Raw genomic sequence first — 23,376 nt, forward strand, 5'->3', positions numbered from 1 at the left:
TCCCTCGCCGCTCTGGATGGGAGAAACAGAATCTCATCTGGGAAGTAGAACACCCTCGTCGAAGCCCACCAAGGCCTGTTCCTAGTAACCCAGAGATGCCTGCTGGCACGGCATGAAACACATAACTCTTGTATGGGAGTGGATCTGAGGTTTACAGCTTGGGCTCCTTACCCAATTAGACTGGATCACGGAGGCAAAGCAAAATAGGGTGAAGTTTTTACAATGCCACAGGGGTCTTTAGAATGGATGAGTTCTGTTTGGGGGGTTTGGGGGTTGGGGTGGAGGGGTGGAGGGGGGGGGGGGTTGGGGTGGAGGGGTGGAGGGGGGGGGGGGGGTTGGGGTGGGCTGGGGATATGCTATTCCCAAATCTCTTTTATCACAACCTGTCAGAATAACCACACAGGTACACGGAGCAGCTGTTCTCTGTCCTCCAACAGGTACAGACGTACTAAAACCAGGCTCAGATTTAACTGAATTTGGTCACATAAATTCCAATAAGCTTCAAAAGATAAAACCAGTCAGTCTGGTTTTATTAAATTATTATTAAACATTACATTCATTACAGACATGAACGACGGGCAATAAAAGGAGACTGAAGAAAAATCCCAAATCTTTATTTTCTTCGCACATTACACAAAATTATACAAAATGCCACTTAAACAAGACAAAAGAAAAGCTTATGTGATAATAAATAGCCAAAAACTACGAGCAGGTAGATAAAAAATAAATGATTGATTGTGAGAAAATGCGGTGGTTAATAAAATATATTACAACTCATTCATTTGGATGAACCAAATCTACCTTGTGGTGCTGCATGCGCGACACCCTGCACAGGTTTATGGATGCATTGAAGCAACATGAAGTAAAGAGTGTGTTCGGATGTCAGAAGTGCCGGGTGGAAACACGGGTCGCAAATAAAGGGATCAAAAGATTTGTGACAGTTCAATTATGTACATCGAAAATCAATCGTGTCTGTTTTGTGCTTCAATGCAAGTCTGCAACCTCCATTTCTGCGGGAGGCAAGAGAGGGCATGAGGGAGGACGGGGTCTGGGGGATTAAGGTAACAAGAGGATCATGATGGATGGCTCATGGTATTTCAATCAACACCACCAATGGCCGCACCATAACAGAAAGGCTCCGCTGCGAAAAAAAGACCACATGAGAAGACATACAAAATGCCATGTCACAGGGTTCCCCATCAGGGACTCAACCCATTAAATTTAGTAAGAATGGTCCTAAAGTTCAAAACATTACTGCAATGAATGTTCAGAATATAACAGCCTGTTGCAGTCGAGTCAGATTGTCTAACTCTAAACTTGATGTACAGATTATAACCCTATCCCTACTGAGGGCTGTTGGTGATGGCTTTGAGAATGTCGCACGTGTTCTTGGAGATGACCTCTCTCAGCTTCCGTACGCGGCGAGGGCTGGAGGCGCCCACATAGCTCTCCGGCTGGAGGACGGCCATGCCGTCGTTCGCGTTGCCCATGATGATGACCTGTCCCTCAGCGGCAGCGCCCGTGATGTTTGGGCACGGGCAGTTCCAGTCCATGTTGAGGAAGGTGACCTCAAGAGGCTCCTTGCCAAAGAAGCGTAAACCCATCTTCTCATCCTTGAGGATCTCTTCCACCGTCACCAGGGCGTGGCCCGAGTCCTTCTCCTCCGTGAGCTCCGTCATGCGACCCAGGATGACGAAGTCGCTCCGGCAGAAGCTCGTCACCATCTTGCCTCTCGGTTTGCAGGCCTTGCAGTGGTGGTTTTTCGGGTAGGGGCACATCTCCTCGCAGGCTTCTTTAGAGTCGAAGTTGTTATCGTTGCCCTCACATCCTCCATAGATGAAGGACTGACACTGTCGCAGGGCGCCGCTGTAAGCCCAGCGTGGCTCGTAGGCCTTACAGGGGCCCTGCAGGCTGGGGAGCCCGCAGGGGCCCGACAGCTCAGGACCGCAGCACTGCATACACTCCTCGTATGTCTCAAACACCTTCCTGGGCTGCTGGCTGTTGTTGTTGCTGTGGCAGTGGGTGAAGGAGAAGCAGTTGTTGGTCTTGGGCTCGTAGTACCAGCTGACTTTCTCCAGCTCACTCCCACAATCCTCTGGGTTATCGGGGGGTTTCAGACACTCTTCGGGCAGGCAGCGGGTCACGTTCTTGGGCTCGGGGGTCTTGGGTGGCTCTGTGGGCAGCACAGTGAGCGGGTGGTTGGCCTGCACCGAGCCCGATGGGTTCTGAGCCGTGCAGGTGTAGACGCCTGAATCATGCGGCTGGGCGTTGTAGATGACCAGCTGACCGATGTTGGTGACCACCATATTCCCTCGCACATGATTAGGCCCCATGACTACCCTCTCCACGCCCTCTGGCAGCTGCTTCTCCCACGTGATCTCAGGCCGGGGGCGACCCGTCACGTCACACAGGAAGCTGGCTGTGTCGCCCACATTCACAGCCTGGTGAGTGGGGCTGCCGACCACGACGGGTGGCTGAGGCTCGGTGGGAGGTGGGATGGTCGCCTGGAGAGGAGCAGTGGTAGGACGAAGAGTGGTTGCCTGGGGCAGCGAGGGGCTGGTGTTGGGCCAGGTGAGGTGGAAGCGGCAGGTGACGACAGCCAGGGTGATGCCCTTGGAGCACGCCTCTGCGTCCATGTAGCACTTGTTGTAGTAGGTCATGCCGTCGGAGGCACAGGTGAAGTGCGGCTCCCTCTCGCAGCGGTCCCGGCACTTGCACACCGGCTGGCCGTCCCAGATGTCACACTCAGACCCCTGCTGGGTGCACATAAAACTGGCGCAGGTGGCTTCCTTGGGCATCCCCATGGGGCCTTTCTTCGGATCCACGTACCGGGCCGCCACACAGCTCCGATTCCCACAAACGTTTTGGCAACACTTCTCGAAGGACTCACACTCCTGCGAGGGGAGAAGAGAGAGATTACAGATGCAGGAGGCTGCACGCATCTGGAAGGCATTTTCATACAGTCCACAATGAGAAAACAGAGTAGAGATTCGTTATAAATCTGAGAGCTGCAAGTGGGTGAAAACATAAAATATCATACGATAATACAGGAACTGCATGCAAAATAACTTCCCATTTCCCCCACTTCATTCGAAAAGGTTACTCTAATGCCGTTACCTGGTCAGATTCACACTCTCGGGTACAGGTGCTCATGGCATCCACCCACAGGTTGGGGTTCATGTCATTGGGGCAGATCCCCGCGTGCGAATAGGTGATGTGGGGCAAAACACCGACCTGGTGCTCCATCCACACTGACACACACGCCAGGAACCAGATCCACCGTGGAAACAGCATCCACCACATCTCCAGAGCGGAACACAGGAACACGTCCAGTGGTGAAGATTCTTTCTTCTTCTTCTTTTTTTTTTTTTTTTTTTTTTGTGTTTGTCCTTTTCAAAGTTGGAGATATTTCTGTGATCCAGCAGTGAGCAAACTCCACTTCTCCTGAGTGTAAAAGTGGGTGAAAAGGGACGACACGGCTCAAAGGCGTGTGTCAGCTCCGGTTCAGCTCGGGGCGACGTGTGTCGGCTGATCGATCCAGTTTGATGTCCCTCTTCCGCAGCGGCGATGCTCTATTTATACTCGCCGGTCCGCAGCCATCGCCGTCAACACGACTCGCCAAGTTACTCGCCACATGACGGCTGTGAGTTGCTCCTGAGATGCTGGAAGAAAGCGTTTCTAAAAAAAAAGAGTCAGCGGTAAGCTTTGGGCTGGGACTGGCGGGGCACCTGCCTGTTAAAAGGATTGCTGGTAACCCCGTTTAACCCTTTGCGGGCTCCGGCGGCGCACAGAGCGCGCTGTGCGTAAAGACGCACGGCGAGAGGAGACTCCAAGACACTTTGTTACTTTAATCAAATATAAATATGATTTCACACTGTACGAACTAAAACCACATGTTCTAACACAAATGTGGGAGTGTTTGGATTCAGTGCTGCACTGTATGTTTGGAAGACATCCTGACTATGACGGCACAGTCTCAATGTATTTATGACTTACCCGTTGAAATGAATAGAAACCTTTCAGTTTCATATCCATGAAAAAGAAGAACACAGATGATTTCCGTTCATTCTTTACTTCTCATAATTTGCTTTTGCCTCACACAGCATAGATTTATTTTTAACCACGTTTTGTGGAGAAATTCTATGTACATTTGATCTCTTTTATTACTCAGATTTGACACGTGTGTGTTTTACCCCACAGGACATATGTAATGAGGACGAACAGACCTCATGTCACAGGCCACTTGTGAAATTCTCCTCCACGTTATTACAGTGTTCAGTGAAACTCTTTCACCATCCGTAATGCATCTAACAAACTGAGTGGTCATACAGGAAAGGACGTGGGTGATCCTCCTGGTGTTTCTGAATTGTGCATCAGCAACACTAAATGCACAAAATACCACGTTTCATTCAGGTTTGACATGATAATATAAAGTGAAATACGTTGGTTTAAATAAATACCAAGTTTGGAGCATTACCTTCGGGTTGTTTGGTGCCCCCCCCCCCCCCCCCCCCCAAAAAAAAGGTATAAAATCAAAATTAAATCTGACTGCATGCAGCTGCTTTTTAAAAGAGCTTACATGTGTGTCTCTCCTGTCAAACATCTCACTGCAACAGACGGAATAATTGGACCATTTGGTCCTCAAACACAACGTTTCAGTAGTTTTGTTCTTTATGCTTTTGCAACTTGTCGTACTGTGTAAAAGGTTTGCATGACTGTGAATTCAAAACAACCTGACAAGAACTATGTTAAAAAAAAACAAAAATCACAATATGTGAAATACTACCACTTGGGACACCTTTTCTACATAACTGTACAATCCATAATGCGCGCACAGTAAACGTTGTATTGACCGAGAGTTTCTCCCTGTCCCACCAGCACACCTACATGTGACCAGCGATACGTGACTGCTGCTGCGCAACAATTGCCTTTCTCCCACCGACTTAAACGCAACGGTATACATGCTCCACATTCTACAAAGCGTGTCTTTGTACACAGGATTAGTTGTGTCCACCACTTTGTGTGGATTTATGGAAATTTACAGACTCACTCTCCAGATGCAAAAAAAAAAAAAAAAAAAAAAAGGTGTTGGCAAATGCAGGAAGTGGGACATTATGCTGACCAGAAGAGCTTAATTGCAGCATCATAGCAGGTTGTCGGCCAACACTCACTTTTTTCGTTTATGAGTTTGGCCCCAGACCCAGGCCTTAAAATAGCAAACACCACTCCAGCTTTGAATACAAACCCCCTTTTTCAGATCCGACTCGTAGGCCAGCAGAGGTGAAATGAGGACAACACGATTAAAAAAAAAAAACCTTTGACTTTGAAGATCAGGTGATGTGCTCCGCTGTGGGCGTGCGCGCTGGCAGAGCGCTTAATGAATGAAGGTGTTATTATCATCTGCAGCGCTCCTTCCTTTCCTGCGTAAACTACTTGGATTTGGTTTCCTCCGCGGTTCAGCTGAGGACAGGGGAGCTATTAGACCGCCTTCCAGGGCAATAACGGTGGACTCCTGCTGCGCCAAAGTGTTTGTGCGGGAGATTGTTTGCTCTTGATGCAGACGTGGTGATTTCTGTGTAAATGTGTGTGTGTGTGTGTGTGTGTGTGTGCATGACAAGCAAATAAATAAAGCCTGTTTATCTCGAGCTTGCCGAGCTTCCAGGGCTGCAGGTCTCAATCCTGTAAGAAGGATTATATCTGGCTGCCAATGACAAACAACTGCACACATTTCTGCATGTATGAATAACTTTATCAGCTTATTTTAACAGCTATTCACCGTGTGTCTGGGCCTTTCCTGTGTCTTCATGACCCGACCTCCAACCCAACTTTCCTCTAGCTCTCTCTCATCTGGCCACTTTCTGTGCAATCTGACTGCAAAAAAAAACTTCTATACAAAATTTTCATGCTAAATTTTGACGAAATAGATTAAAAGACAAAATATGGCTCGCCACTTCCCCAGGACAGGAGGAAGCCGGCTCACCTCACACGGCCCTCACACAGTCTGAACCTGTCACGTTCAAAGCGTTGACACGCGGGCGGAATTAATAAACTCCTGTCAAACCCTGTGCAGACGGATACATCTCGGGGCTACAAATACGTAGCAAATGATAGGCTTATTCTGTTCGCAGGCAGGCAAAACATCAACACACAAGGCTTTCCGTGGAACAAAAAGAAAGGAACCCTGAAAAGCACAACATCATCTGATGGCGCGCCCTCAGGCGAGAGGTTATTTGAGGATTCGAGCTTCAATAAAAGTAACAGCTACTAGAAACTTTTCCCTCACTTAGATTCCTGCGTAGTCTGGAGAATGAAAACCACGCACTTAGACAAGACGTGGGATTCGGTAAGCTGCAGGTTTCTGGTCCTTCGTGAGTCCAGTGTCAAACTACACACGCGGCTGACATTAGACTATTAAGCACCTGATAATGCGCTTACTGTACCATGTACAGTACTGTACAGTGCACACACACACATACACACACACACACCAAATATTCACAAAACACACATAACAAAACAAACAAAAAAACCCAGAAAATTTAAAATTTGGACATGCAGAAACCAAAAATACAAAATAGATGAAACTATAAATAGCATATAACATAGACGAGGGTTTATGCGTAACACTGAGGCATGACGCAAGAAAAAAACTAAAACACTAAAAATTCGGAAAAAAACCCCAAACCAGTTTGGCATTTTGGGAAACGCGCTTATTTGCTGTCTTGCCGCGAGTTAGACGAGAAGATCGATACCACTCTTGTATCTGTCCACTCAATATAAAGCTACAGCCAGCTGGCAGTTAGCTTAGCTTAGCATTGAGACTGGAAACAAAGGGGGGAAACGGCTAGCCTAGCTTCGGGAAGAATTCAAATTCAGGAAGGTCACTGCTCCCTCCAATAATTAGCCAATAATTATAAAAATGTAAGGTACTCTTGGTAGAATCACTGAGGGATTCGCCTCAGTTGAAAATGAGCTAGCATGTTTTCATATCTGCCACAAAAATATCATGTTGATACTCAAAGCACAGTTTGACATTTTGGGAAATGCGCGCGCTCACTTCCTTGTCGAGAGTCAGCTGAGAAGATTGACACCGCCCTCATGCGCGCGTGCTGAAAGTGAAGCTGCAGCCGGTTAGCTTAGCTTAACACAAAGAGTGGTAAGGAGGCGAGACAGCTGGCCCGCCTCTGCCTGAAGGTAACAAGATGGGGATTAAACAAAGGAAATATAACGGGTTAATTACAGGTGCTGGTACGTGGATTTTGCTATTGGACAGAGCCCCCCCCCCCGCCCCCCTTTCCAGTCTTTATGCTAAGCTAAGCTAAGCGGATGCTGACTTTAGCCCCACATTCAGCGTACATTGACCACTCAGCAAAAAAGCTAGTGTGTATTTCCCAAAGTGCTGAAGTATTCCTTTCACCTTTTTAGACAAGAGTGGGTGGTCCAGACACACTGAAAGAGCACTCAGAAGGCCTTCCAGGCTGGTATTCACGGACTTCACATTGGGCAACGCGCACAAAACCTGGAACAAGGGGCTTCTGGCTTTGTCGCCGCTTTGCTGGAGTTGTTTTCAGTCTTCCTCTCGCTCGTGGTTCTCGCCGGAGCCAAGCCTCCCTGCCATGTCATGTAGCTTTGCCCATAGGCAGGGACGTTACAGAGCGGGCTGGCAGCCCAGTGCTCACTCATCCCGGGCCATCGGCATCTGTCAGTTTCAGGCAGGTTGGAGAGACAAAGGGAGTGTGTGTGAGTGTGTGTGTGTGTGTGTGTGTGTGTGTGTGTGTGTGTGTGCACGGCATCAGTAATTGGAGGGGAACATTGAGAAATGCCAACCACAGCTTCCTTGTAAAACATCAGCCCACGCTGCGCGTCCCGTGCGGGGGCAAGAGACGTCTTGCTTGCGAGGGAGCTGAGGTGAACCCGTCTCATGTTCCTGCCGGATCGGACGACTTTCTCCTCTTCCCAAATCAACCCAGAGAGCGGGAAACAAGAAGTAACAAAACAACAAAACCCCCGGAACCTGGTTCATCTGTCGGTCTGGACAATATGTGCCACTCATGTCAGTCCTCATCTGGTGTTCAGACGGAGCAGTGTCATGTATGTGTGTACGTGTGTGTACGTGTGTGTACATGTGTGTGTGTGTGTGTGTGGTAACCTCCATGGATGAACACGCTGCAGTAATGTTACAGTACTTCCGCTGGTGTCTAAGACATCTGCGCAGATGTAACCGGGTGTCGGTCCAAGGGGTGAAAACCGTCAGTATCCAACTATGAGTGAGGTACACGAGGTCAGTTTAGGTGCCAGGGAGACTGAGACAAGGTTTCAGTGAAGGTCCTGGAGACAGACGTGCCTCTAGCGGATTTCCCCGATTGACTGTGAGCGCACTCTAGTGGGTGACTGGAGCAATTACATTCTCATTTCAAAATATGTCTACTCTGCTCACCAGTACTGACTGGTTCTCTTAATATTAATGCGTTGCGTCATACTAAAAGGTGATTTTAATATTTTATCGTATTTTATACTTCTACCTTAACTAATAATAACTATTAATAACTAGTCAGAACATATGAACTGTGAACAGTGAACACTATCTGCTTATGAGTCGTTTTGCTCAGAAAAGTGATATCCCAACCCTGTTTTTAATGCCACTTTTAATTTGTCATAACTCTGTGTGGCAGACTGCCGCCTTCTCTTTCGTTTCAGGCCACAGAAATCCCTTTCTAGGGTTTTTTTTTTTTTTTAACAAGTCACGTTCAAAACAAAATGGTCCCAACGAAAGAAAATGAGGCTTGCAGGACTCAATAATACATACAATGTAGAGACTGAAACACCATCAAATAAACCATTTTTTGCACGAGTACTTTTTACATTCATTTTGCTGATGATACAACTTAAGTAGGATTTTAAAGGCCGGACTTTTACTCGTAATTAAGTATTTTTATAGAGCGGTACTTTTACTTGTGTGAAGGAATACTTCTTTACTACTTCCACCACTCTTTGTTTGTGTCTAGTTTCACTCGTTAACTGCTTCAAATGCGTAACCTAACAAAAGCAGCTAATTTGGGATGTTTAAATGGTGTGACTACGGGGGCAAGCAGAGGCGGTAGCCATCTTGGAATAACGAGAGCTTTCCTGGCTCTTCTCAGGCTGCCGACAGTGCGTGAAGGCAGCGTTCAATGCCCTCATAATGACTCCTGAACTGACTTTGATGTTAACAAATCCATAACTTCTTACAAGACAGCAAACACAAACATAGTTCCCCCATTTTTTTTTTTTTTTTTTTTTTTTTTAATAAAGGCATCATCATATTTCATATTTTGGTGGTACAGAATTCAAGTCTTTATAGATTTGGTTCACAAAAGAATCACATATTTAACTGCAAAACTTCCCTAGATGAGACAGTTCTTTAAAAAGTAACTTAAATAATGATACAGTACAAAAATAAGTGGGTTTATCACAAAAGTGTATGCTTCTTTTCTTGTGAGGAGAGTACAGTGGCACAGTATTTTTCTTTGTAGGAAAAATAAAATAAAAAAGTTCCTCCTTTTTTTTTTTTTGCTTTTTTGTTGTCGTTTGTTTGTTTTGCAGCAGACAGCCGATTAGAAAACGATACATTCACTGGCTTTCTTCATCCCACTGGCAGAAGGCACTAAAGAGCAGACTTGGATCAACCAGAACACATATGGCTTGTTTTTTTTCCCCTATTTAGATGACAAAAGGGTTAGTCAGTGCCAGAAACTTAAGACAATCGCAGAGTATGTAAATGTCCTGTTTCAGACAAACACTACAACTGTTTGCAACGGCTGACTGATCCAAGTCTGCAAAGGAGTTCGGGCTTAATTCAACACCAGCGGAAAGTGGCCCTGAAAAGAAAGAAAGAAAGAAAAAAAAAAAGGTACTCTTCAGTTCCACTGCCAGGTTTGAAATTCAGAGCGAGGCCGAGCTGAGCCGAGCCTCAACCCCTGGGGTGTAACGTCGGGACGAGAGGCGCTTCTACTGCGTCAGTCCTGCATCTTTAGCCATGCCGTAGAAGATTCCTCTCTGTGACAAGAGGTTGGTGGGAGTGTCGAACTCCGCTATCTGTCCCTTGTCCAGCACCAGCACTCTGCAAGAGGAGAGAGGAGGGAGGGATTCATTCACAAAGCCTGTGCAGTTTTCAGAGCAGTGCCAAAAAACAAATAAAAAGCTAAACGCAGCTACACATGCATTTAAAGGGGGAATTCCACCTTCTTATTGCTATGCTGCATATCATTAAATCCAATTAGCATCATTGGCATGACCAGCACATTATTGCCACAGCAGGCCGTAGGAGGTTTACAAGGTATAATCACTCTGAACCTTTATTCTGAAATTGGCAGATTAAAGAAAACATGATTATACGTGTTATAAATTGACAGTATATGCAGCACAATCCTAAAAGGAAACGTAACATTGCTGCCTTCATCCATCTGTTAAAGTAATGGCTTTTTGTGTCGGTTACGTAAATATCATGATTTTATTCAGACATGACGGGACTGGAGAGAGCCACGATGGTTGCACAAGGTTTGGCACCCGCTGTGCGAGAGGGAGCGGCGTCTGGGATTTCAAGGCAGTTCACGGTGTTGACTTCACAGGAATGAATCACTTGTTTTTGTTTGTTTTTTTAAACAAAAGACTATTGTCTTTTAATGGCGATACATTTCCACATTCAACTTCTACTGCTCGAGTGCACGAACGCAGACTAACTAGACGTTTAAACTTATTTTCTCTGTGCATAAGAGATGAGAAGAAGACTCTCTCTCTGAGAGAGATATCGAATCTCCGTATATCGAATTCTGCTGCTGCTTCATGTTAAGGGTTCTCTGTGGAGTTTTTGACCACTAGTAGCGCCTTGTAGCGGATTTGCGTTAAACGTTCCTGCGAATGGTTTCACACTATTTTGCTGATCTACAGGTGGCGGTAACACGTCATGAAACGCAGCAAAACGTATATGCCAGCATACAGCTAGCGTGCTAGCTTGCTAATGCTAGTTTCCATAGATTAGGATGAGATGAAGTTTTATGGCGGATTTTCGCCTTTAAAGCAAGCACTCATGTGTATTGAACCTTGTGTAATCCAGGATTGTGTTGAGTCTGTGAGCGATGGTAAAGACGGTGCAGTCCTCAAACTGAGTCCGAATGGTGGACTGGATGAGATCATCCGTCTCCAGGTCGATGGCGGCTGTAGCTTCATCCAGGACGAGGATCCTCGTCTTCCTCAGGAGGGCTCGAGCCAAACACACCAGCTGCCTCTGGCCCACACTGCAGATTACAACAGCACACAACACATGAGCGCCACGGGGAAGCTTTAGCTCGTCTGTTTCACTGCACCTCCTCTCCTCCGGGCCCACCTGAGGTTCTCTCCTCCCTCCGAACACTCCAGCTCCAGTTTCGCCGGCTGGTTGCTAACAAACTTGTGGAGGTGAGAATGTTCCAGAGCTTTCCACACTTCCTCATCGCTGTACTTCTCGAAGGGGTCCAGGTTCATCCTCAGCGTGCCCGAGAACAGCACAGGCTCCTGTGGCAGAGAAAGTGAAAACAATATATTTTGGGGATATAAGCTGCTGATAAAAAATATTTCATTCATTTTTGATTTGCTAGCGTCTCAGGGAGGGACAACAACCACTGCCTAAATACGCAATATCAGAAATGCTGCTTTAACCCTGCCAAGAGTTATATTATGAGGGGAAAGTAATAAAAAATATTTTAGCTCCAGGTCAAAAGAAAATGTATTGGCCTTTAAAATTTGATACATTCGTACTCTCACTCGTCTTGTGAGGAATGTGTGTGCGGTGTACCTGAGGAATGATGGTGAGTTTGGACCTCAGGTCGTGCAGGCCGATCTCAGATATCTTCACCTCGTCGATGGTGATCTCTCCGCCTGCGGCTTCCAGCAATCGGAAGAGGCAGAGCGTCATGGAGGACTTGCCGGCCCCTGTACGACCCACGATGCCAATCTGCACAGAAACATACGCAGAGCTGCGATTAGTGAAGCCACCCCGTTGACCCTGCTGTTGCTCGCCCTCATCACGCCCTCTCCCACCTTCTCTCCTCCTTTGACGCTCAGTGTGAGTTTCTTTAGGACGAGGTCCAGTCCCTCTCTGTACCGGACGCTGTAGTCGTGGAACTCCACGTTCCCCTCTGTGGGCCATTCAGGCGGGGGCTTCTTGTCCTCCACCTCCCAGGGGGCCTGTGAACACAAACGCAGCACTTCTGACTAGGAAAACTTTCTGAACAACTCATTAGCTTGCTTGGCTTTCGGCAGAACTGATTTGTTTATCGCTCTAAAAACCTGGAGAGTTGGACCTCTGTCACTCAGAGCTGCCAAACATTTATTTCACCTCCGGGAGACACTGGATGCTCCAAACAAAAGGCTTTCACTAACAACTATACCAGTTATAGAAGGGGCACATACTCCGATGACTGCTGAAAAAGTACACTGTGTACAGTGCAAATGCCCCGTTTGTCTTATGCAACAGAGGGGGCCTTGTTGGCACCAGGAAATATAACATTTCTGGATCTAGTTATAGTTTATAGGTCCTGTGTTGTTTGAGAACATGACTTGGCAGCAGGACAGTTTTTTTGGAATGTGGGTAAATTCCTACTTTTTAACTGCAGCACAAAGCCAACACTACCTTACTTTAGAAGGCAAATGCAGTCACACACACACACACACACACACACACACACACACACACACACACACACACACACACACACACACACACACACCCAGTACCAGATACCTCTGTCTTGGTCTCAGAGTACTCCTTCACTCTCTCCACTGCTACTATGTTGCTCTCCAGATCTGAAGACATTCGCACCATCCAGTTCAGGGACATGGTCACCTACAAAAACAATACAGATTTCACATATTACATATTATCTAAAAATATTTCAGTGGTACTTCTGCTGTTACCTGGGGATATGTGGATTTATTTAAAAATATATCCACATATTCAGAAGAATCAGAATCAGAATCAGAAACTGTTTATTGCCAAGTAACATACATTACAAGGAATTTGCTGTGGTCTGAAGGTGCTATTGTTTTGATAACAAATAAGTAGAATATAAAAGCTAAAATAAGAATAAGAATAAAAATAAAAATAAAAAAAAATAAGATAAGATAAATAACAACAGTGCAGTGACCAGAATAAAGTAAAGTGTCCAGATAAAGTGTCCAGTAGGGGGTGGGTGCGTTAATGTAACGCAGTGGGGACAGGGGTGATGTACGTTAATATAACGTATAGCTTGTGTTTGTGTTCTGGGGGGGGGTCAGTGAGAGTTTGTCAGGTTGACTGCAGAGGGGAAGAAACTGTTTTTGTGGCGGGAGGTTTTGGTCCTGATGGACCGCAGCCTCCTGCCAGAGGGGAGGGGGTCGAACAGATGGTGTCCGGGGTGGGAGGGGTCGGCAGCGATCTTCCCTGCTCTCCTCAGGGTCCTGGAGGAGTACAGGTCCTGAAGAGATGGAAGGTTGCAGCCGATCACCCTCTCTGCAGAGCGGATGATACGCTGCAGTCTGCGTCTGTCCTTGGTGGAGGCAGCAGCGTACCAGACGGTGATGGAGGAGGTGAGGATGGACTCTATGATGGCGGTGTAGAAGTGAACCAGCATTTTTTGTGGCAGGTTAAACTTCCTCAGCTGCCTCAGGAAGTACATCCTCTGTTGGGCTTTCTTGATGACGGAGCTGATGTTCAGCTCCCACCGGAGGTCCTGGCTGATGATGGAGCCCAGGAAACGGAAGGACTCCACAGTGTCCACTGCAGAGTCACACAGGGTGATGGGGGCGGGTGGGGCTGCGCTCTTCCTGAAGTCAACAACCATCTCCACTGTCTTTGAAGCGTTAAGCTCCAGGTTGTTGCTGTTGCACCAGGTCACCAGATGGTCAATCTCCCACCTGTAGGCAGACTCATCCTCTCCAGAGATGAGTCCGATGAGGGTGGTGTCGTCCGCGAACTTCAGGAGCTTGACAGACTGGTGACTGGAGGTGCAGCTGTTGGTGTAGAGGGAGAAGAGTAGAGGAGAAAGAACGCAGCCTTGAGGGGAGCCGGTGCTGATCGTCCGCGAGTCAGAGACGTGTTTCCCCAGCTTCACGTGCTGCTTCCTGTCAGACAGGAAATCTGTGATCCACCTGCAGGTGGGGTCAGGCACGTTGAGCTGGGAGAGCTTGTCCTGAAGAAGAGCCGGGACGATCGTGTTGAAGGCAGAGCTGAAGTCCACAAACAGGATCCTGGCATAGGATCCTGCGGAGTCCAGGTGCTGGAGGATGTAGTGTAGAGCCAGGTTGACGGCGTCGTCTACAGACCTGTTGGCTCTGTAGGCGAACTGCAGGGGGTCCAGCAGAGAGTCTGTGATGGATTTGAGGTGGGACAAAACCAGGCGTTCAAATGATTTCATGACCACAGAGGTCAGGGCGACGGGTCTGTAGTCATTTAATCCAGTGGGCCCTGGTTTTTTGGGGACGGGGATGATGGTGGAGGCCTTGAAGCAGGCTGGCACGTGGCATGTCTCCAGTGAGGTGTTGAAGATGTCCGTGAACACCGGAGACAGCTGATCGGCGCAGCGCTTCAGGCAGGATGGGGAGATGGAGTCTGGTCCAGCAGCTTTACGCGGGTTTTGTCTCTTGAAGAGCCTGTTCACATCTCTTTCAAGGACAGACAGAGGTGTTGATGCTGGAGGAGTGGGGGGCGCTGTGGGGGGCAGCTGTGGTGGTAGGAGGTGTGAGAGTTCAGCCCCAGGTGTGATGAGGGGGTTGGGGCTGTTGGGCTGGAGCTGGTGGGTGATGGTGTGGGGGATGGTGTTAGGACTGTCCCATTGTCTTTCAAAGCGACAGTAGAAGTCGTTGAGGCTGTTGGCGAGGCGTCGGTCGTTAGCAGAGTTGGGGGCTCTTGGCTTGTAGTTGGTGATCTGCCTGAGCCCCCTCCACACAGAAGCAGAGTCGTTGGAGGAGAACTGGTTTTGTAGTCTCTCTGAGTACAGTCGTTTAGCTTCCCTCACCGCCTTGCTAAACTTGTACTTGGCTTCCTTAAACTCCGCTCTGTTGCCACTCTTAAACGCCTCTTCCTTTTCCAACCTCAGCTGTCGCAGTCTTGCTGTGAACCAGGGTTTGTCGTTGTTATAACTCACCCTGGTCCGAGTTGGTACGCAGCAGTCCTCACAGAAGCTGATATATGAAGTCACAGCCTCTGTGTACTCATCCAGACTGTTGGTATATTGATCCAGCTGTAACACCTGAACACTAAGTGTTGTGAGAATGTATGAAAATGTTGAGACGAGAGAAGTCTGCTAAAAGTAATGGATAAATGGTGGAAGTAGTTAGCTAAACGTAAAAGATGAACAGCTGAAATAGTTAGCTACAAAGGTAGATAAATGATGAAAAGGCTAAAAGTAATGGCTAAAAGGTTGACATAGATAGCTAAATGTAAAAGATGAAAAGTTGAAATAGTTTCACTATAGTTCGATAAATGGTGATAGCATAGTCAGCTAAAGGCAGATAAATGATGAAAAAGTAATAAATGAACGGTTGAAATAGCTGAAAGTAATGAACAAATGGTAAACCTTCAAGTAATGGACAATTGGGTAGAACTTCTAACTTCTGCCACTCCAACTGGTAGTAGCACAAATACATACCATTATTTTCATTGACCATTAATGTGCCGTTTATTTTCTTGACTAGTTGTTTGGTCTATAAAATGTCGTATAATAGTGACTAACACTATATTTTTCCAGAGCCCACTTTGACATATTCAGGTAAGTCTAAAAACCAAAGATATTCAATTTATTACAATGTAAAGCAAGGAAATAATGCTCCACTATGTTCACCAGAGGAGGGATTTTGGTGCACAATGGGTTTATCAGAGTTTGTTTTTTTTGGCTGAAAACAGCTGCCTGCTGTTGGAAATGGGGTTTCTTTGATAAGAGCAGAGTTTGTGGCCGTACCAAACCAAAACAATGAGCTGCTGAAAAAGAGGCTAAAAGACTCATAACCAGCCCCCCCTTTCACATTACCTACAGTAATTTGACCCATTGCTAATATAACAAAAATGATTAGTGCAGTTTTAACATATACAAGGACATTGGTAATATTGACTCAACGCTACCCATTTTAAATTAAAAGTAATTACTGGTAACATACATATCCAAAAAAAAGACACCATATATTGACCTAAGCTGCTGATTTTCGTCATGTCAAATACGACATAGACTGTAGATCATATCACAGTAGTTAGATTGTAGCGTACCTGTAAAGCGTAGGACACTGACAGACCCACAAGGCCGGGGTTCAGGTTCTCCTTTCCAGTCACAGCAAACAGCGCAGCAAACAACACGATGCAGTTCCCAATGAACTCGATACGCACTCCGAGCCACCTGTGCGACAGTGTTACGGCGGGGTTACAGGTGTCCGAATGGAGAACTGAGGAACTCAAGCTTCTGGTATAACTATATACGTGTGTGCAAAAATATTAAAGCACAGGATAAATTAGCCCCAGGTGACATATTTTCGGGCATGTTGTACATCCATTTTCACAGCAGATATTTTGGCATGACACAGCAGAAAAAGCACAGGTGTAACTCATAGCATTAATGGCAGATGAATAGCTTACTGGGACACATGGAACCTGTGTTTTCAGTCAAAATGTCCGCCGTGAAGATGGAAGTGTGCTAGAAGACTTCTGCATGCTGTGCGTTAAGTGAAATCATATTGAGCTACTGCATGTGTGTGTTTATACACTATCTGTTGTACAGCTGAGTGGACTCATCCCTCTGCAGGGAGTCTCTGGAGTTCTGGTGCATGCTTATTTAGTAAAACATCTGGCAGCAGCTGTGTTCCGGTGTTGAAGCGGCTTTCACCTTCTGTGCCCAGGCTCAGGTCTGACAGGAGCTGCAGTTTGCTTTAGCGTGGGCCGAAGCTTCAGTTTGTTGATGATAACTTACAATGTTGATTGGATGAGTGATCGGTGTTACGGTGCACAGTTGTTGATGGCAGGCCCGGACAATGCAATGTTATGTATGAGCAGCTACAGTAAGTGGGCAGTCTCTTGCCTCTCTTACCTCCGTGGTATCTTTTGGTATGACCCAACATCTGCTTACAGAGTTTCTGGGTCCTCAACTTCTCTCTGGCCGATATATTAAAATGCCAGATTTCAAATTAACACAATAGGTCCCTGTTTTCATGAAGCAATATGACAATTTGAATTGAATGAAAATTCAAAAAGGAGGAACGACATTTCATTGGCACAAATGTGAAAATACCAGTGTTGCCAGAGCCACTTTGTTTATTTAGCCTTTAAAACTTGCTTTTGTGGGTGGCATAAAGGAAATGAAACATTTGTTTCAAGTCCTGAATCATCCAATAATCATCTAAATGATGACAGGGCTGTGTCATATAGGACGAAAGAAGTCAATTTAGGAAATCCTTAAAAGGAGGGATCGTTTTTAAATGCTGTCAAGAGGCTTTTACACTTGATTGTAAAATTCTATTGCAATTTAATGAATAAATAAAGAAATAGTTTGACATTTTTTGCTTCGAGTTGGATGAGAAGACTGAGACCACTCTCATGTACACCAGCACCTCCTAAGCTCACCATTTAACATGTTATATCTCGTCTGTTTAATCCTCGCCATAAAACACTGTAAAAAAAGATGTACCACATTATTTCTTGGAGGGAAGCAGTGACTTCCTGGTGTCTTGTCATCACCATGAGACTGCCAGGTAACCAGCGGAGACTTATTTTGTTTGGACAGAGCCAGGCTAGATGTGACAACTGCGTCACTCTCCCCATCGAACTCGCAGCAAGAAAGTGAATAAGCGTACTTCTTAAAATGTCAGACTGTTCTTCTAAAGGCCTTCTCTGCCTCAACACCTTGCCAACAATGCGGGAACACGGCTGCTGTTCTGCCGAGCTGAAACAGGACACTTACCTGTTGGACACTATACCAGGGTAGTAACTCTTTTGGTTGTCATCCACTTTCATATCACTCATCAGAACAAAGGCAGAGTGTCTGCCATAGGCTCGGATTACACTAGAGCCAGTGACGGTCTCAGAGAAATGGGAGTATATGGGAGAGCGGCTGACCGACTCCAGGCGCTTTAGCTGCCGAGACGTGGCAACGTAAAATCTCTACAGCGGGGGGAGGGGGTTGGGGGGGAGAGAAACAAACACAACATTACAACTGAACAGGACGTCACAGATGGTCAGATATTTAAAAAAAACATTTCCGATGCACACAGATGATCCCACACGCACACGCACACACACACACACACACACACACACACACACACGCGCACGTGGAGTTATAAAGAAAGCCTGTGTGAACAAAACACCTGCAGTGCTCGTTTGATATTCCAATTCACAGGGGTTTGCCGGGATGCCGGCCAACGCTACATAAGCTCTCCTGTGTGAGCCTCAGGGATGTGAACAGACCAAATCATTTTGTACAGTGAATAAAGTGTGCGCTTTCCGCAGGGCCTAAAGCGCTGGCGATGTGAAGCTGCAGGTGTTTTGTTTTTGGGTTTTTTGCATCAAAAATCAAATTTAGTCAAAAAAACAAAAGGAAAAAAAAAAGGAAAATGTTAAAAGTTAAGTTTCCGTGTGCCATCACATTGATAAAGAGAGTGCAGAATTTTCGACAGGTTATGAGATTAATAAGGTTATGGACGAACAATGCAGCGCAGACGCAGGCCATGCAGGATGGATGCCATGACAGAGCCACAGGAATAACATGAGCTTGTGTTAGTTACGGCTGATTTGAGTCACTTGGGAGGTCCAGGTAGGTTAAATGCTAGAAAGGTGAACGGCCCATGAAGCTCTGCTCATTGCCGGTACAATTTTCTGATTGTGATGTGAAGTCTTGGTTTTAGAAATCGAACAGATTCATTCATGTAAGTGTGTTTAGGAAAGGCGTATCTTTATCTCTTTTGTCCTTACGTCGTCCGATTGTGTCTCATTTACTCTGAGACACCTTGCATTGCATGGACTCACTGTTCTAATGAGTCAATCAGTTTAACTTTATGTCTGTAGCCGACATTGTATGATCTCTACGCAGCCGGGTTAAAGGGCTACTCCAGCCATTTAGCATGTCACTTCAGTGAAGTTGGAGGAACCAAAGCAGCAGAGGCTGAGACGTCCTGACCTTTAGTCCCTAGTGTGGGTCAAGCTCCAACGGCACTGTTAAAAAAGACAAGTCTCAAGCCCGAGCTGAGACGACTCTGATGACGTCATCTGGGTCATTCTTTTCAAAAATTTGGAGAGCTTCCTCCAGAGCCAAGCGAGTAAGATTGATGGAGTATCCCTTTAACTAGATCTACAGAACTACAGAAATATCCCAAACTGTGCCAACTTTGAGGTCTGGTGTTCAGGTACAGGAGTGTGTTTTGATTATCAAATCTAAAATGGCCACTAAAATACTTGCGAAGTGACCACCTACACTCACAAGCTCCTCATCTCAACACAATATGATATAAACGCCAAGAAGAACCGCGACTTACATACAAATATTCCAAACCCATTAATCATTCTAAATCATGCAAACCACCAGCAATCATTTTGCACAAATTATGAGTTGTATGATTTGAAGTTTGCCTTATTATTGGTTATCAGTTACCAAAATAAATAAATAAATAAATAAATACTGCAGTCGTGAGCACCACACGCACTAACCATTAACAACTGCTGTTCTTCAGCTACCACAGTTCACCTGACGACACAGCGCCGGACAAACAGAGCTGCTCCTGTGGCGGGAATAACCTCGTCAAACCTCAGTGGGCACAAGTTGCCTGGAAGTTGAGGTTCCTCCTGGCATAAGACCTTTGCTTAGCTAGATGGATTGCCTGGATGTATCTCGATCTAATGTAAGTGTATAATGTGAACTGCTTGTATGAAGGAGATGTATCAGCAGCTGCGGTACAACTAGTGAGATTATTTCTGCCACCAGAGCAGCCCTGCTTCTGAGAATCAATATAATATAACTAGAATTTCAATTTTCAAAAAAAAAAAAAAAAAAAAAAATCAGAATTCAAATTTAACTGAACCAAGTGGGGGCTGCTGACTAAAGCTTCCACGGCCTTCAACTACAGGCCGGCTGCTGAGCCGCTAAGGCCCCAGCCTTTCTATGACTACTGGACAAGCCAAACTACGCCACGCCTACAGCACTAGAACAGCAGTGATCAACGCTTCAACCGCATGCACCAGTCTACCCATGCACACACACACACACACACACACACACACACACACACACACACTCCACAGCACTCGCAGACATGCATGTTGTATTAATGAGTTAGCAGACTCGTTTCCTATTTACCTGAACCCACCAATAGAACACCATTAATGGGACTATGACTATGAGGAACATTGGGGTGAGGGCAGAGCATATGAGCAGCACATTCAGTGTGTACCAGAAAGTGCGCATCCATATGTCAATATTGTCTGGGATGTGGGAGTCTATAGCATCCACGTCTTTGCTGAAGCGGTTTAGTAACCGCCCAGTGGGGGTGCTCTCGAAGAAGGCCTGCGGAGCTCGCAGGACCCCCTGAAGCATGTTGCAGTGCATGAGCTTGGCTGCCTGCAGCATACTGTAGGCCCGGCACAACAGGCAGTTAACCAACAACAGCACACCTGCGAGAAGGGGGGAGGGGGAGGGGAGGGGGAAGGGGGAGGGGAGGGGTCAAGTGTGACAACACAACAACACCTGCGTTAAATGGATTAGGACCCGTCCCTAATGTCCAATGAAACGGCAGCTTACACTGTCAGAGCACAAAGTTTCACAGAGTCACCTTCAGCACTTGATTGTGGCTTTTTTTTTTTTTTTTTTTTTTTTTTAAACACCTCGTGAGACTGAAAAGAAGACAAAGTTAAAGTTGTTTTTGTTTTTTCCATCATCGGTTCTGTTTTTGGTCATGCTCCTTTTTCCCTTTTTGTGCGCGCTGCCATGGTGCCTTGTGTGCTATCACAGTTCCCTTAAAATAGAGGGGGAGGGGGGGGGGGGGGGGGGGTCAGTACAAAGCAAGTGGCACAACACAACTTTGGTCTTTGGCACCAGAAAATAAACTTCTATTCCCTTCTATCACCATATGTCTCCGCCCTCCAGAGGCTGAGCGCAGCTGTGCGTCTGACCAGGAAACAAATATCTCCTGCATGTCTTGTCTGAACAACTAAAAGCTGAACTGTGTGTGTGTGACACAGTTGCTTTAAGCATTTCTTAGTATTACACCTAAGTGTAACAGAAAACCTGCTTATTTCCAATTCATACAGTTACTAATGTAGTCATTGCATGTGCATTACTCTCCATCGCTGCCTGACTTAAATATCACCAGATCTGAAGAAGTGTCACTATCTTATTTTATAGTTGGCACTGAATCAAACCCTAACCTTTGACTTAAAAATCATGAAACATTTGAATAACTTTGAAGGGCTTAAATTGAGAAAAATGTGAGGAATTCTCTGATCCACAAAATACTCTGTTACATACATAAACTACCTTTTATCTAACCAGCCAGCTATTCTTTTACTGTTTCAACTTCTCCATGACAACAAAAAAAAAAAGAAAAACACACATTACAAACGCTACTTGTGTAATCCCTAAAACAAATCCAGACACCCTGAAGTCGGTCACGCTGGCCTACAGTAAAAATTCAGATCCAGTTGTATAAACACTGGTCCACCACTAGAGGGAGGTTCTAGCTCACTAAAGGCTGACCAACATTTGATTAAAGTCAGTGTATTGTGCGCATATTGGGGCCGGCTGTATTGCCGTGTGTGTGTGTGTGTGTGTGTGTGTGTGTGTGGAAGGGTGTGGAAGGAGGCTGCAGGCAGGACAGGAAGTGCTTTGGCTGCGGAGAGAGCAAAGTGAATTTATGATTGACAAAAGGAGATAATCACAACCGCAGATGCTCGTCGTGGACAACATCACAGGCTACGGAGGAACAAAAGCCAAAACTGGAAGGTTACAAACAAAAAAAAAACTGCTGCGCCAACATGCATGCGGCGTGCCATTCCAGGAAGAGGAAGAGTCACAAGGAAAAGAGGAAACAGAAAGCGTCATCTGGCACACGAGCAACACCCCCCCTCCCCCCAAGTACCTGGACAAAGATGTATATGAAAGCCAGGGGCGCTATGACAACGGCAAAGATAGGCGTACTGGAAACGATAACTATCATGGTGGAGAGAGAAACGAAGAAGGTGCCCAGGAACATGAGCACGGTGGCTGGAAGAGCCTCGTCTATGACGTAGATGTCCTTGGAGAAACGGTTGATGATGCGTCCTATAGGCGTGGTGTCAAAGAAAGACTGGGGTGTGTGAAGTTTGTTGGTAAGCAGGTTATGGTGCAGCTTCTTGGCTGCGCCGATGTTCCCCATGGCTAGTGTGAAGGAAGACATCATGACCAGGACACCTGAAGTGGGGTTGAACCGGAGCAGGAGTGGAGGGGGGGAAAAAAAAAAAGATGTTGGAGAGGAAGGTTTTATTGTGGAATTAGAACGGGATTACTAGTAGACACAGGCGGCGTCCGTCCTGAGTGTGAAGATGTAAAAAGGTAAAACACTGTCAAAAAAGGAACAGTGGCAATCAGTCGACAAAAAACACACCAAGCGATAGCGATGCATACTCATTGCGCTAAAGCTAGTTTTGGTGAATGTCTCCAGTGAGTTAATTGTATAAACAGCAAACTTTTCAACTGGCTGAAAAGCAAGTAGATTCAGTTAATGTCAATGAACTCTGCAACAAGAAGCTGTGTGGGGGGAAGCAGCATCTGGCACCATGGAGGTAAAGTTAAAAAGTAGCTGCTGAGGTTGAAAAATAGTTAAATAAAAAACCTGAAGGCAGAAAATGTACTTTCCACAAAATTGTTTCTATACATCAACAAATGCATAGAAAAATGAATGGGCTTCAACATTAACCAAGTGCTTCATTCACGGCTTATTGGGATCCTTACCTTGTGCAATGCCCAGCGCTGCGTACACCCCCACCCTCATATGAACATTCTCCTTTGTCTGATTTCTCGAGGCGTCGTTGGTCCACTGGCTGAGCCAGATGTTCGCTCCAATGGCCGCGGCGCTCTGGCAGCCGTACAAGAAGCAGATGAACACCGACAGCAGAACCCCCACCGCCTTGGCGTACTCCAGGTACACCTTTGTTTTCACCTGGGAAGGAGTGACGGAACAGTGGGCAGACCCAGTTCAGCACCGGGTCAGCTCAGACAGCCTCAGTGAATGTTTTATGATGGAGACAATTTTATGATGCGATTTCATGTTTCAGTGTGATAGTGTGATATTGCGATGTTATGGAGATGGAGAGGAACCGTCTATTGTTTGAGAATGTAATGACAAATTACAGAAGTACAAATGTGGTACTTTGTAAAT

The 23,376-nt window shown here is 46.2% G+C and overlaps 2 protein-coding genes across 2 annotated transcripts in view; both read right to left on the reverse strand.

The window, feature by feature from the left end:
* Positions 1-1,343: 1,343 nt before the first annotated feature.
* wfikkn2b (WAP, follistatin/kazal, immunoglobulin, kunitz and netrin domain containing 2b) lies at positions 1,344-3,303 on the reverse strand. Its single transcript, XM_070927319.1, has 2 exons — positions 3,118-3,303; positions 1,344-2,894 (listed from the first exon to the last, which is right to left on the reverse strand). Exons 1-2 carry the CDS (start codon positions 3,301-3,303, stop codon positions 1,344-1,346), a joined length of 1,737 nt encoding a protein of 578 aa, XP_070783420.1.
* A 5,992-nt stretch (positions 3,304-9,295) lies between these two features.
* Positions 9,296-23,376, reverse strand: part of abcc3 (ATP-binding cassette, sub-family C (CFTR/MRP), member 3) — a 45,856-nt gene continuing 31,775 nt past the window's right edge. Inside the window, exons 22-31 of the mRNA XM_070927032.1 lie at positions 22,950-23,157; positions 22,099-22,409; positions 17,934-18,133; positions 16,253-16,379; positions 12,758-12,859; positions 12,055-12,201; positions 11,810-11,968; positions 11,363-11,529; positions 11,079-11,273; positions 9,296-10,099 (exon numbers count right to left, since the gene is read on the reverse strand). Of these exons, the coding sequence (XP_070783133.1) occupies positions 9,988-10,099; positions 11,079-11,273; positions 11,363-11,529; positions 11,810-11,968; positions 12,055-12,201; positions 12,758-12,859; positions 16,253-16,379; positions 17,934-18,133; positions 22,099-22,409; positions 22,950-23,157 (1,728 nt within the window). The 3' untranslated portion in view covers positions 9,296-9,987. The remainder of the gene's footprint in view (positions 10,100-11,078; positions 11,274-11,362; positions 11,530-11,809; positions 11,969-12,054; positions 12,202-12,757; positions 12,860-16,252; positions 16,380-17,933; positions 18,134-22,098; positions 22,410-22,949; positions 23,158-23,376) is intronic.

This window comes from Enoplosus armatus, chromosome 20, assembly GCF_043641665.1.
Source record: "Enoplosus armatus isolate fEnoArm2 chromosome 20, fEnoArm2.hap1, whole genome shotgun sequence".
Taxonomy (NCBI): Eukaryota; Metazoa; Chordata; class Actinopteri; order Centrarchiformes; family Enoplosidae; genus Enoplosus; species Enoplosus armatus.

What these genes read in the sequence shown, in the direction of transcription:
- wfikkn2b (XM_070927319.1), bottom strand. Translation starts at nt 3,303, where the DNA reads ATGTGGTGGATGCTGTTTCCACGGTGGATCTGGTTCCTGGCGTGTGTG. An exon ending in GAGAGTGTGAATCTGACCAG is followed by an intron (nt 2,895 to 3,117) that starts GTAACGGCATTA and finishes CTCCCCTCGCAG; the next exon opens with GAGTGTGAGTCCTTCGAGAA.